Below are 15,106 nucleotides of genomic sequence, written 5' to 3'. Positions count from 1 at the left end.
TTGGTGTTATTTTTAGAGAGCTATACTTTTCTCAACAGAATTTTTGGTCTTTGTTTTTCTCACTAGTGTTCCTTGCAACACGGAGAACGTGTAACCCGCTGACCCACTGCCTTCCCACCCCTGCAGTTCTACAGAAGTTTGTATTTTTGTGTTGTAGAACAAAATAAATGTTAAATCAATGCTGAACTTGAAAGTTCATTATTTAAAAGAAAATGACTGGTACTTGAGTTGCATTATTCCTTAAAAATTGTAAACATTTGTAATATTAAACATACAAGCTTAATCTAATATGAGGTCAATGATGTGTAAAATCCTAAGAGCAAACACCCCAATAGCCATGTCTTGCTTTTGTGATGTCACTGTTTCCATACCAAGTCTTTTACATCATAAACCACATTGAGGTATACTAATGACGTCATCTCAGTTGCCTAATGTTAAAATTAATCGAAGGCTTCACTGTATTTATATTTTTATGGTAGCCAGTTGTGTTTAATACGTGCTCTATACAATCATAAAAAATGGGATAATTTCAATTCAGACCGTCACTTTTATTCATAAAATAAATGTTACAACATTTTTTGTATCAATTTTTTTATTTGAAAAATTAATACAAAACGATTAAATCAATGTCGGAACTAATTGGGGATTAAAATATAGGAAAATGGACACTTCTATATTCTTGTTAATTTGAAATGTGTTGATTTGAAACCTGAACACGTCTAGACTGGTTCGTGAAAAGAGGTCCTGGTATCCTTCATTGAATTTACCGTCTAGATCTTTAATTGCAGCTTTTAACCATTCTTATTTATTTTCATAGACGACAGGCACAGAAAGGGAGATGGGCGCCAACGATCAGGATGAAAGCCCTACAGGTGGGTATGTATTACTGAAATATACATATCCATTGTAACATAGAAACATTGAACCCACTGGGGTTAGCGACAGGGTTAAACCAGGTTACTCTTCCTAGGTCTCAGTGCTTGAACCGCTTGATCTAGATGATCAAGGATAAAATGCTATTGTGTTTCTTCAGCTGTGTAGCTGGATGTATCTTCTGAAGTAATTCAACATACTTTAAATGATTTCATTCCTTTTATTGGCCAGTTGCATCCAGCTGTGGAGTAGAATTGGAACGTCCCCTAAACCTCAGTTTGAGAAAAAGTTAATTGTGACCCCATTCCATACTCCCAGTTACTGGCACTGAGACCCATTTGCAGTGATGACAGTGCTTTTTTTTTTTTTTTTTTTTTTTTTTAATAAAGAAAACCAATGAAATATGTGCATTTTTCAGAAACTGCTTTTCCAGACACAACCATTAGAGAAGCTCTTTTCCATGTATCTACGATAAGCAGAAAGGATGCTTTGTACAAAAGCAACACACAGAATACTAATAATCGGATCCCCCTGGTTCTTACCTGTCATCCTGTGACCAAAAACAAAATACAACGTATCATTCTCCAAGAAGACCCCTAGTTTCAATAATCCACCATTGATGTCTTACAAGAGAGATCTAAGAAAATATTTAGTCCATAGTAACATGCAACCCAGTTGTGACAATCTTAATCGTTCATTTCCATGCAACAGGTCGCGCGCTGTGCTACATGTAAATGCATCCACACCAACACTGTAATCAGAGGCAAAAGACTTGTGAATACTGCATGGGTTGTGTGAATTGTAACAAACTGTACATCTACAACGTGTAAGAATTAACACCTACATCACAGTTTATGGTAGAAATAAATCACTGCTATGGGCCAAACGCAGCCAGGAAGCACAAAACACACAAATTCATTTTCAAATTAGACCTCTTGGACTTAACATTTCATTCTGAAGTCATCATGTCATCATCCTCCGGAAACATTTATTTTGAAAGATAATGTGTTTAACAACAGCTTGTTTACAGCACTGCTTTTACCATCCAGCTGTAGAAGGACTTGTAGTTCTAAATCTCTTGATATAATTGATTTTTCAAAGCTGGACCCACTTGTTTGGTGCTCATTAAAACTATGCTTGTGCATTCTTCTTATCCACCTGATGGAGGTGTATGTATGTCAAAGGGAAATATCTTTTGGTAAACCCTCAACTTTTGCTTGGCAGGCAACAGCCCGAGCAAGCAGGACACAAAGTACTGAAGACGGCACCTGAGGGAGATGTGAAGCACCTTTGTTGTCTCTTGAACCTCTGCGTTCAGCAGTTGGTGAGCTTTAGACTGGTTGAAATGTCAATGTCAGCAATGACAGTTTTATAGGGCATGAACTGTGGTGTTTGATCCACCAGGAACAGCAGGTCATTGACTTTGGTTATCTTCACAACAGGAGCAAGAATTTGAAGAGAAAAGAGAAAGAGCTGTTTCTCTCGCCTCTGAGGTAGGTCATGCAAATCCAAGTTTACACCCATTTTCTTTTTCGTGTAAACAGAAAATAACCTTAAAATAATTCTCTTGTTGAGCTAGTCAGGGTTTTCTTACTCATTCTCTTTCATTAGATACGTTATCAGGCAACTCAAGTGTAGTTTGCATTATCTCTTCAGTGTTTCAAATTCATGACTCGCGCATACTGTACATACCCAGTTTTCTGCAATGGGGGAGGCAAGTGTTGTGGCTCGTGCCACTGTGCACTGCAGTAATAAAACACTCATAGCCTTCCTAAGATACACATTGTCTTAACTTATAGGAACAGGAATAAGGGAATGACCAATGCATTTCATCAATGAGATAAGGTTATCGACACTCAAGTACAAACAAAAAATGTATAATAGTAATGACCTTAATTCCTTTAGATATCCAGAGAAAGGAATCCTGCATTAGCCAGAGAAAGGAGCATCAAATACTTCCAGGAGCAAGTGTCTATCATGACAGTAAGTGTTGCAGTTAAACTCACCTCTACTGTGCCCAAGACCAGCATTTCCTATATTACTGTAGACAATGGGAGGGAAGTCCATCACTGTAATGGTTTCATGAACACGTCTCCACAAGTGAAAGGCATTCATGGTTAGTGAGTTAACCACCTAGCACCATGGTATCTTAACCATTGCGCCTGATTAACATGCTATAACCACAGAGCACAGTATATTGATATAATATTGTAACTGTACATTGTGACTAAATTTTTTTTCTCCATTGGTGGAACTTTCATCTGTAAGGTAGCTTTGTTGAGATGTGATGAGCTTGTATCTATAGATAAATGTATTCGTTTTGTAGCTCTTTATAAAAACAGCTTGGAAAAATGCAGGACAAACAGTACAATAGGTAAGTGTTTGAGCGTTGTACATGTAAGAGCACATGCTTTGTTGTGTAAAGCATAACCTTCTGGATCGAGACAAGGATCTTCACTACAGCAAGATGATCACAGTGCAGGTAAAGAAAGTCAGAGGTTATTCTGTCAAGTGCACATGGGTGGGAATTCTCTTAATAAAAAATATATCAATCATTCTTCTGCATTATTTGTTCCGTCTTTCTTGTCTGTAGCTTGAAGACAACACGGGGACACTGAAATTAATCACAGAGATGGCTTTAAATAACCAAAAGGTAAGTTAGGATATAGAACCACATTTAATAAAGGTTTTCTCTTTTTGTGTAAAATGAAATTTTAAACTAATGAACCACCAATGTAGGCACACTTTGACATGCAGCTGTAAAGATTTGACTCCACTATGATTGGATATAATTTACAAAATTATATCCAAAATTATGCTTTCTGTTCAAGCCACTCGTGTACAAGACTTGAGATGACACATTATTGCACTTTGTTAAAACTCAGACCTAGTTTAGTCATGTCCTTTCATTGTGAGTCATGTGTGCAAACTGAGAGGAGCAAAGAGACAGAGACACAGAGGAGAGGGAACACTGAACAAAGTGAGGGGAATGAAAGCCATCCATGAGTATCTCAACAATTATATTGGAGAAAAGAATAGAGCTGTGAGCCCTGCTGGAATTCTGCATGTACCTCTAAAAACTTAAAAGTGAGAATGGTGTTGCACAAACAGACTAGTCTGATCAAGCTCACCACAGGTCAGGGGCTTTGGTGCTGACGGTGCTAGTTTACCAATCCAAGTAAAACAAGTGAAGAAACTGCTGCTTGGGTTTGTGTGGATTGCTGTTCTCCGCAGTCTAAGAAAATCAGCAATCGTCACAAATCCAAACAGCTGCTGCTTCACTTGGAATGGTGAATTAGCCTAATCAACACCAATAACCCTCACCTGAACATTGCATGGGTTTCTCTGTATGCATTTATTTTTGTTACTGTTTAACTCCTCTTTACTGCATCTTCAGAAGGAACAGCTGCACCCTCTTCTGTCAAACACTGGAGGAGGCAGGAGGCCTCACAGGCTCTGGTGGTAAGATGAGAGCAAATCATACTGTACTTGGAGATTGAGGTTCTCACGGCTCTAGATAGGACATGTGTGTGACTCAGTCCCTCAAGAACTGTTTCTTGTTGACAGGCATGCTTTTAGAAACACCCGAGATATGAAGCGCTGGCATGAGGTTGATTAAAAGCAGAGAATCGCAGCACCAGAGAGGTTTAGATGCTGGAACAGCAAGTAGAAAATCCTGCAAATGAATTGTGTTAAATCTGTAATAGATTGGAACATGTCTTGTGATTTTGTACTATTATTAAGAAAGCTAAGAAAGTTTGCAGAAAGTTTGTTTGAATCCAGCTGAGGTCACAAGTGAAACAAACTTGTTGGTCTTGTGTCGATAACAAAACCACTGCAAGGTTCAACCAGCAGTATTTCAGCTGCAGTTGTTGCACAAAAACAAAACAGGAGTCAGGATTCGTTCATGATGTTTACTAGAGCCTGTCTGCTTAGCTGTAATACGTTCATTAGTGCTACACAATGGGGATTTACATACACTATTTACAGTGTCAGTGATGACACATATGAAGGGTAAAAAGTACCTTTGTGAATTTACAGAATCCATGAAATATGGAACTGTGAAAGGTCATGTTGACAGAATTATGGATGCACTATCCTGCGTAAGCACCATTTACTAATGCACTACCTCAGTATCTCATTTTGTGAATTAACAATAGAAAAGTACAACAGAGTTATATCATGGCAAGAAGCGATCTCTTATCAATGCAAAATCTATACGGTATAAACAGTACAACTATTCCCACTCCAGCACAGTATTGGCGTACCATGTACCATGACAAACTCTTTATGAACGGGACACTTCGTTGTGTAATCAGCTACTCAAATACATTAAAAAATTGTGCATTACAGGAGTTTTTTTATTTACAGTGTACCAATAGCTGGCAGGATAGCTGGAGGAATGAGAAATCAGACTTTTAAAATAGGAATGTCTTGTGCACATATCTACAATATAAAAGGGACCTGGGTTCACTTTGTTCTATGCATGTTATATTAATATGTATCTTGTGTTAACATCTTATTAAGGGTTACTCTAGGTCTTTTCAGTATACACTTTTGGAAAGGGTAAAGCATTCTAGATGTCTGGTGACCATTGGTAGATTGTGAATATAATGAAAAGGTGTCCATGATTTGATAGCCAGTAAAGGTTGCTGGTGCTGATGTTACTGGTGTAGCATTCACTGTGTTAAAATAATTCTCTGTCCTTCCAACTGCATTAACAGTAGTGATTGATTGTACATATTCTCACACTGTGTACTCCAAACAGAGGTATGTAAACTGAGGCAGCAGCGGTATACTCCAACTAGAGACATAATCATTGTAAAACACTGTAAAAGTACTGATTTGGATTGCATCTGGTCGTGTACACTGAATCTGCTTGTATTGCCCTGTACATGATCAAGACAGTTTGTATATCTGAGAAGAATTGATTATGTAAATACTCTTAATATGTTGACAGCTTTGACATAATGCAGAGCTGTTTAAAAAACAATCTCTATGTCCCAAATAAATGTGTGCTGCTCCTAAAATGGTACCATGATAAAACAGCTCTCCCCAAGCTTCACACCCTGGAGGTGATGTAGATGGAGCGCATCCTCCGGGCCAGCCCAGTCTCCAGCTCCTCCAGGGGCTCCAGGCCCTGCACCCTGCCTCTGCGTCCGAACACCAGCGCCCGGAACACCTCCTGCTCCAGCAGCCGCCCCATGCTCTGCAGGAAGTAGCCTTCACAAAACGAGGCCAGCTCTGTGGCGCTATGCATCTTCAAAAAAAAAAAAAAAAAAAAAAAAAAATATTGTAACAGGTAAGCTTCAGTAACATGTCTTGAACTATTCTATAAATGTATTTGATTGTAAAAGACAAATGTGTTTTGTAATAAAATGTCACTTTTCAATTTAACACCAAACAGCACACTAGGACTATTTCCACAGATGCGTTAACTGCTACTGAATATATGACCACTGTTGATCTCGCTGCATATTGCCAGCCAGAGTAACCAACCTGTAGTTTATTCAAGATAACCTGGATGTTTATTTAGCTTGTCCAGATAGCATAATTGATCTACTTATAGTAAAGATATGCTTTAAATTAGTTTAATTTCCATTATTTTGTGTATGGTTCCGAATGTGCTTGCCCACTCCAGCTCGATATACATTATGAACATTCTTATATTTGCAGATTTGGGCATGCAGTGTGTGGGCATGGAATATATCACATAAACTACTGTCTTAAATAAAGAGTCTGACAAGTCCCGCAGGGAGTGTTCTGATAACCTGAGAGAGAAGCAGCCAGGGTGTGTGTGGAGACACTGAGCAGAACCCCAGACCCCCACACCTTTCAACAGTTTAAAAACGAAGTGAGCATTTGAAATCAAGCCATTATTATTTGGGAGCAATGGCAGTTTTAAAAGGATTTAAGGTTGGCTATCTTGGTGAGTTTTTTTTAAATCTCTTGTAGTTCTTGTTCCCTGTTTTGTTTTTGTAGCCCCAGCTCTGTTACCTTGGCACTGTGGTAAATGCTGACCGCGTTCTCTGGGTTGATGCTCTGAGTGCAGACAATCTCGCAGTGCCTCTGGAGCGCCTCCAACTGGAAGAGACTGGCTGCAGACAAAAGCTAAGAGGAGGAGAAAAGGCTGTTCTGGACTATTTGTTCATAAAGGAACAGAAGTCAACAATTGATTCAACTTTTTTATTCCTTAATGTTTAAGGTTGAATTGAGGCAACAATAAACCCAGCAGGCTTTGAAACATAGGAAACCGTTCTGGCTCCTTTTTTTCTTATCACATGATCTTCCGAATCCAAGGATCTTGGGTAATGTAGTCGTTTTGCTATATACACTAAAGTCCCCCTTTTGTAACAGCCTTTTCATGAAGAACATAAACAATCATAAATGAGCTGCAACACAGGTTACAGACTGTCTTTAAGGTATCCATCCATTCGCTAATGGCCCTGACACTTTGTCTCATGGGGTTACAAATGCTGATGCCGGTCAAATATATAGTAACTGGGATTTCTATACAGATTTAATACCTCAAGTCTGCCCTAGGCTGGAAGGATCAGCCCTTGTCCAGCTAGAAGCAGTTATGTTTTCATCCTGCCTTGGATTGGAAGGACCATGGTAGTGCCCTCATGGTAAAATCAATGAAGGCACTGGCCACTAGCAGGGAAGGAAGAACATGTAAAGTATCTCTGTAAAAATGACATTCTAAGCTGGAAATGAAGTTGTTGTTTTTTGTTCTTACCTCCAGCACATCAGAAACAGGGATCACCAGCGACTCTGTGCAGCCACAATACAGGTACTCCATCATCATCTGAAACAGAAGAGCAGGGAGGAGTTGAGAAGCAATGTGCCTAAGAGAACTACCATACAACCCAGGGATTGTGTACAAAGATCTCTCCTGAAGAAAACAGAGGCAGTAGTTGTTGGGCAATGATCCCTTATACCCTTGGAACAATTAGAATGCCTTGCGGGCTCATCATGTTGAAGGAGTGCTGTAAATGATATACCCTTGTAATCCGTTAACTTCCATCCGTTGTTGGCAGTCATATGTTCAGAATCGAGCAACAGTAATATCTTCAAAATTGGCAAAACCAACAGATTAACAACTGTTTTCAGTTAGTTACAGTGCTTTTTTGAAAGAGCAGTCTGTTGAATTTAAAACAGAATGTTGCCAATACACAGGGGGCAATGCTGTTAGTATTGGAAACATAAAAGTGGGTGAAGGGTTTTAAGCATGTAGGCCCCCAGAAGGAAGTACTATACCTGGAAGATCTTGTACTTTAAGTCTCTGATTTCTATGCTCTTGCTGCGACCCTGTTTATCTTCAGAATTGCCAATCAGTGCTTTAAACCTGGAACAGATCAGTGAAATCAGGTTTATATACCCTTTTATTATAAAGAACCTTGATACATATCCAGCATTAAGTATATCACTATCTTTACTTGTTTAAAGATTGTATGCATATACATTTGTATTATCTATAAAATACACAGTATTACACTATGTAACACAATTTTTGTTCCTGGGTAGTAAGTGTTATTTCCTAATTGCTTATGCCTCAAAAGTATAGAAAATGGCTATTGTTCCCCACAAACTTTGCTTTTGTGACCAGGACAGTGATATTTCAAAATATCACTATTTCCAATGGGAAAACGGGCAAATGTGTGTCTTTTCGTTCACATAGTCAGAAAAAAACAACATATGAATCCAAATTAACATGTATTTATACTAAAGTATAACTGTATTTACAGTATAATTGTAAATCTCGAAAAACTACTCACTTCTAAATCTTTTGTAGTCATTTTTGTATTACTTTAGTATAAATACATGTTAATTTGGATTCATATGTTGTTTTTTTCTGACTTTATGTGAACGAAAAGACACACATTTGCCTGTTTTCCCATTGGAAATAGTGATATTTTGAAATATCACTGTCCTGGTCACAAAAGCAAGGTTTGTGGGGAACAATAGCCATTTTCTATACTTTTGAGGCATAAGCAATTAGAAAATAACACTTACTACCCAGGAACAAAAAAAATAATAATAATTTGTTACATGGTGTTATTGCTGCTGGTGCCATGATGACATGTCAACTTTGTAAATTAGATCTTTGATATCAATGTTTTTATCTGGTTAAATAAATACACACTTAAATGAGAAACTAGTGTGTTTAATTGATTTTTTGGACTTGACTGCTGTATTTTTAATAGATGTGTAATTCTTGTTTATATTGCATATTTTTGGAATGATGTATTTCCCACATTAATAAAAAGGCATTGCTGGAAAGATCTGCTTACTTGTCGGAGGCAGTGATCAAAAGGACCTTGTGGGCATAAAATGGCTTCCCTTCTATCAAGAACGTTACATCCGACATTTCTGCGTTATTCAGGAAATGGTTGTCTGGGAAAAGGAAATACAAATAATCAGATATCAATCCTAATGGCTCTGACTCTCAAATCAGAAACATATTCTATGCAAAGTGTAGCTGTTTACTGGTGCTATACTTCATTTTCTACATTTCCTTAAAAGGGGTAGACAGTGGACTGTTTTTGATTTCTTTTACTCTGGAAGCAACATTGAGTTAAATTCGGAGTCCATGTCCATACTTCCACACAGTGCACAGCTGGAACACACATATTGCTTGATAATCTATTGAGCTGGGATTTGAAACAGTCACTATGCCAGCTGGACACACCCCATCAATAAAGTACCCCCGGCCCCAAATCTTGCAAGAACAAAAAAAGCAAATGTACCTAATTGCGCTGGAAGCGTTTTCTTGATTTCAGGAATCGTGGGCAGAGGACCTTTGCCATAGCACTGACTAAAGATGGAGGCCAGCTGTTGATTAATTGCATCATTCTGTTCAGGAGGGGGCAAAAAAAAAAAAAAAAAAATGATACAACTGTGCAACCTAGTTCAATTATTTTAGAAGACCTAGGAATATCGGAGATGATTGGCGGGTACCTTGCTACTTCGGAGGATGGAGAACATGAGCGGCAGGCCCTCGCTGACCAGCTCCTCACAGTAGTCATCCTCCTTGATGGCAGTGAACTCCCGCAGGAGGGTGAGGGTGACGGAGTCCCGACACTGCAGGTGCGAGGAGCGCAGGGACTCGATCCATGCATGGAGCTTCCAGGGGAGCCCTGTCATAATACTCAGTCACTGACACTGGCTTGGATGCCAGCCAGCACAAACTGCTGCTGTACTACACAAGACTACTCATGAACATATGCAATATGCATTACCCTCCAAGTCTTGGGAAACAGGTTATGTACATCAGACTGGCAGACAGCCAACGCAATGTACATATTCCTTTACAAATGATATCAATAACATATTGTGTGTCTATAAGAAGCATGAAAATGTAGGTCCTGATAACCTGCATCCACAGGATCTCCAAACAAATGCCCATGCATTGACTCCTCAATAGGTGTCTGTATTGTGAAAAGGTAGATCATCATGACTTTGATTCCAATACCCACATGGGTCTTGAGATAAAACTAAATAATGAGAATTGTGTGTATTTATACCTACTCTAAACATAGGGGATAAAGCACTAGGATACCATTATGATACCAGTGCACACTGCCCTCAAGAAACACTTGTAGATCACTGCAAGCACATGGGTTCAGTTGTAGCTGCTAGTGCTGCACAAAATGGCTATCATGGGGCTGACACATAAGTGAGGGTCAATGGTGTTGATTGGGCTAATTTACCATTCCAAATGAAACAGCTGCTTGGATTTGTGATAATTGCTGCCTTTCTTAGACTGGAGAACAAGCAGCTGTTTCTTCACTTGTTTCACTTGGCATGGTAAATTAGTCCAATCAACACCAATGATCTTCACCTGTGGAGAGCTCCATCTGACTAATCAAAGCTTTGTGGACCTACCGAGCGCGCGCAGCTCCATGGTAACGTCCAGGTAGCCGTGCTCAGCACTGTAGTAGGTGGCTTCCTGCAGGGCCTTCATGCGGGCCTTGCACAGCTTGATCTGTCCCTCACTGGGGCTGACCGGCTGGCACACTGGGGCCTGCTCCCCCTCCACTCCCTCCGCCAGCATCTCCTCCAGAGACAGCACGTCCCCCTTGCCCTGCTGGGGCTGGGACAGCAGCTTCCTCAGGACATTCCTGCCGGGGCAGACACAGAATCCAGGGGTCAATACAGGGTTACGATAGCGTTTCCGGCAGCTGGTTTAAACTGTTTTAGCCACGGATGGAGGTCACGTTGAGAAAGTAAAAGGACAAACAAGTCTCACTGGATTTTTAACCACAGAATCCTGTTATCTACAGCTATGGCCAAAAACTTTGCCTCACTTAGAATTGCAGGATTGAGACATTTAAAAAATAAAACAACTATATGAAAATACATTTTATTTAACATCATGTAATCTACAAATAATAGTGCAAAAGTCTACTGGAAGCCATAATAGTAGTACAGCATTGCATGTTAGATTTTGAAACATCAGAGCGGGATGTAATTCAATATGTTAAGGTTATTATGTTAAGGTTAACATTATTCAGCAGGTTTCATTCGACTTTATGAAGCAAAATTTGTTAATTCTATAGGGTGATGCAAAACTTTTGGCCATAGCTGTATGCTCCAGTGATATTTCCAAAAAATTTTCCTGGGAAGAGGCATTACCTAGGAAACAGGTCAATGTAACAAGTTGAAAGTACTACAGTACAATGAAGAGTAAGTATTAAGGTATTCTATTGTGTCTAAAGTACTTTCCTGTATACTGTTTCTGACACAGCCACGAGGGTGGTGTCACTAGACGAGGAGTCAGGGCTTGACTCGGTTACCTGTGTCCATGGGCAGCAGCGTGACTAAAACAGTTCATGTCCTCGTAAAGTGATGATGTCAGAGCCCTGGTGTCATGAACTCTGGACAAGGCATCGGCACCGCGAGACAGCAGCAGACTCACCAGCTCGTAGTTCCCTGAGGAGGAAGAAAATGCAAGATCCTCTTTAAGACATTGAATAGCTATGGAATTCACTTTGAGTTATCTCTGCTGATAGGTTGGGTCTTGGGGGCTTCTAGCAATCTGCAACAATCCTTCATGTTTGCTCTACCCCCTCGGTCCACCACCACATTTATGAAGTCGAATACAAATGTTCAGATCATTACAAGATCAAGGCCTTTGAAGGCAAGCTTTCAAAAAAAGCAAAACAAGCATCCATACATAGGATGTATACAAACAGCATAACAAGTATTGCAGTCTCTTGAACTAAGATGAAGCAGCTGAATTACTGTCTAGAACCAGTCTAGAGCCACTGCTTGTCATTGCTCAAGTTTCTGAGAAGGGTGTGTGGGGTGTAACAGGAGATGACGGGGTACCCACCTGCTGCGGACGCCATCTGGAGTGGGGTTTCTGCATTGCTGTCCTCCCCATTGTTAATGGCCAAACCTTCCACGTTGGCCCCAGCATCTAGCAGGAGCTGAGCATGAAAAAGATATTCCCTTCAATTTCGTTTCACTTGATAATCATTTGCCTTAGTAACAATACAATCTGTTATTATAATTATAGATGGTGAAGCTTACTTTACTGTAACAATCTAACTCCTATCAGCAGCTGTTTGCATTAAACTGCAGTTTTCTCTATAGGTTGTTTTTTGTCCGTCTCCACTAGTGGGCGCTGTTGGTTAAGAGTTATTTTCTTCACGCAGCTTGTTTACCTGAACCACAGAGATGTGTCCGTGCAGGACTGCGAAGGTCAGGGATACCCAGTGCCGGCTGTCCGGGTGAACCGAGGGGTGCTTATGAGAGAAACCAGGTACCTGCCGTAGACCCAATACAATTAACGAGAAGAATACGAGTGCAGTGTAGCACACTTCAACAGTGGTCTCTAAATGTACTGTTAATCTCAAAAACCCTAAGTAAGCGTACAATTCAGTTCTGTTACTGAGTTTCTAGGCCGTTTTATTCAAACCCATTAAGGCTGGATTGCTGATGAATACTTACGGCAATGTCTAGGTTTGCACCGGCGTCAATCAGCATCTGCACTAAAGCTTCATCTCCGGCTGAACTGGCGTACATCAGCGGGGTCATTCCCTGCAGACACACAGGAGCAGGGAGGTTACTGTTATTGTACAATATGGCAGCAGCTTCACAGGGCACAGTTTCTGCTCCCAGTTTAACACACACTGTACGAGGAAATAACTGGAGGCCACATGTCAAGTTTTTGGGTAAAGCAATGCGTTCAAATTGTTCTGCAGGGATAAATGACCCTTCCTCAATGATTACTGCCCCCAATTCCTTCAGGGAAGTTAAAGGTGAAGCACTTTTACTCCTAATGAAAGATCAATAATTTGTGCAGCCTTCTATACAAAAAGCACAGCTCATGTAAATAAAATAGTAAATGTCAAGTCTGCTATTTGCATAACCCACAGTGCCAGTTAGCCTACAGTACTTCATAGAACTTGCATACCATAGTAATAGCCTACTTATGGTACTTAGATAAGTACATAATGAGCACCTACTGACATTTAAAATAAAGTATTACACAAATCGGTTCTTCATGCGAGGGATTGCCCATCTACACACAACTGCATGCTCCATGTCTGAGGTTTTTCCTTTGTCTAGATCCTCCACATAGATCCTCCGCACCTATCACTGTTATCCCCACTGAACCCTACCTGGTCGTCCATTGTATTGACCCCATCGGGCCCCAGCAGCTCAATAGCCTGGTTGATCAGGTCGGTCCTCCCACTGTTGAGCATGCGGAAGCCCAGGTCCTGCTGGAACTTGTCCGTCGCTGCCTTGGCGTCAAGACGTCTGAAGGAGGTGAAGCAGCACTCAGGCCTGGGTTGAGAGAGGCGGGTGTTTGGTCCGGACAGGGGGAGAAAGAGGGGGGTGTCGGGTCAGGACAGGGGGAGAGACAGAGAGGGGTGTCGGGTCAGGAGAGTCCAGAATTCAATTTTAAATATGGAGCTGTTTTTCTTACACTGGCTTTTAAGAAATACATGATCATGCGCAATAGAAGGGCAATGATAATGCTGCATAAAATACCCTACATATTTATCAAAGCTGTATCTAATAAAATTAACAGTAATGCTATTTCAGGTCAAGCTAAAGTTCTGAAGGGGGATGCGTTGAAACCCCCCACCCTCCAACCCCCGTTCGTACTTGAGCTGTCGCGGCTCGCAGTCCAGCCCGGGCAGCAGCAGCCGCGCGGTCTGCCTGACGTCATCGCTGTCCAGCAGGAGGCTGCGTCGGTGCTCTGCGTGCACGAGGGCTACGCGCATCCACTCCATCAGCGGAGGCAGCAGGAGAAAGGGCCTGCGGGGGACAGTGCGGGAGAGAAAGAGAGGGGCTAATTAAATTAGCACTGGGAGGCAAACTGACTCGCTGGATTAGGCATCAAATTTGTCTCCAGTTACAAGTGCAATAGTTTTGGGGACCTCCAGTTAACTCTCAGTGGAGAGCAGTACGCATTACAAAATCACAGCGTAAAGCAGTGTGGACAGGCAGTCTCAAAAGGAAAGGCTTATGATATTATTATTATTATTATTATTATTATTATTATTATTATTATTATTATTATTATTATTATTATTATTATTATTTTTTATTTATTTATTTATTTAATATAACAGTACTCTTTAACTGGGGGATCAAATGCCATTATTTAACATGTTTTTTGTTTTTTTTAAGATTATTAATAGATACAAGGATCAAAGAGAAAATGACTGATGATTTCCAGTAATTCCTCTTCGTTATTAGACAGATAATATTAAGAATGACAGAGTGCATCTGTAAACAGGAATGCCTCTACTAAGCACTATTCACAGGCATCTGTGGGACAGAGATGTGTGGGAGCTTAGCAAAAGCAATAACCTCACAAGTTGTGAGTTGGCAGGACGACAGTGTCTAAAAAAACAGCTGTACTCGGGACCTCAGAACAAGATGTAGCTTCCTTAATGAGCTATCAATGGATCTTTTCTTCCTTGATAGATTGCAACTTAAATTTCAGGAGCTGATAATGCAGTTGTCAACATACAACACACTTCTGACAGCCACTATTTCAAAGTTGCTAGAGATATGCTGGCAGTAATTTTAAAACAAATCTGGCTGTGCTCCCATGGTTTCGTGCAGTACGAGGGACCAAAAACTCCTGACAGTGCCACAAGGGAGTGGAGGCACAAAGAAAGCTATCACACATTCTCAGTTTATCTCAAGCTGGTGAACGTGTGTGGCAGGAAAGGCAATGAGAGCGGAACAAAAATAGTCTGTCTTC

The 15,106-nt window shown here is 40.5% G+C and overlaps 1 protein-coding gene and 1 long non-coding RNA gene across 2 annotated transcripts in view; one reads left to right on the top strand and one right to left on the bottom strand.

Annotated features, from left to right (window-relative positions):
* Positions 1 to 1,855: 1,855 nt before the first annotated feature.
* LOC121294384 lies at positions 1,856 to 3,719 on the top strand. The gene is made up of 3 exons (XR_005946779.1): positions 1,856 to 2,366; positions 2,779 to 2,856; positions 3,467 to 3,719. It is a non-coding gene; the product is annotated as an uncharacterized LOC121294384 (long non-coding RNA).
* Positions 3,720 to 4,573: 854 nt separating this feature from the next.
* LOC121294944 (ankyrin repeat and BTB/POZ domain-containing protein 2-like) overlaps positions 4,574 to 15,106 on the bottom strand; it is a 41,449-nt gene continuing 30,916 nt past the window's right edge. Inside the window, exons 4-17 of the mRNA XM_041219180.1 lie at positions 13,996 to 14,148; positions 13,506 to 13,671; positions 12,832 to 12,921; positions 12,546 to 12,647; positions 12,212 to 12,308; positions 11,673 to 11,808; positions 10,762 to 10,997; positions 9,835 to 10,013; positions 9,624 to 9,729; positions 9,168 to 9,270; positions 8,134 to 8,221; positions 7,613 to 7,681; positions 6,871 to 6,984; positions 4,574 to 6,133 (exon numbers count right to left, since the gene is read on the bottom strand). Of these exons, the coding sequence (XP_041075114.1) occupies positions 5,936 to 6,133; positions 6,871 to 6,984; positions 7,613 to 7,681; positions 8,134 to 8,221; positions 9,168 to 9,270; positions 9,624 to 9,729; positions 9,835 to 10,013; positions 10,762 to 10,997; positions 11,673 to 11,808; positions 12,212 to 12,308; positions 12,546 to 12,647; positions 12,832 to 12,921; positions 13,506 to 13,671; positions 13,996 to 14,148 (1,837 nt within the window). The 3' untranslated portion in view covers positions 4,574 to 5,935. The remainder of the gene's footprint in view (positions 6,134 to 6,870; positions 6,985 to 7,612; positions 7,682 to 8,133; positions 8,222 to 9,167; positions 9,271 to 9,623; positions 9,730 to 9,834; positions 10,014 to 10,761; positions 10,998 to 11,672; positions 11,809 to 12,211; positions 12,309 to 12,545; positions 12,648 to 12,831; positions 12,922 to 13,505; positions 13,672 to 13,995; positions 14,149 to 15,106) is intronic.

The sequence above is a fragment of the Polyodon spathula genome, chromosome 19 (genome assembly GCF_017654505.1).
Source record: "Polyodon spathula isolate WHYD16114869_AA chromosome 19, ASM1765450v1, whole genome shotgun sequence".
In the NCBI taxonomy this organism is placed as follows: domain Eukaryota; kingdom Metazoa; phylum Chordata; class Actinopteri; order Acipenseriformes; family Polyodontidae; genus Polyodon; species Polyodon spathula.
This window is presented reverse-complemented; position numbering and strand designations above follow the sequence as displayed.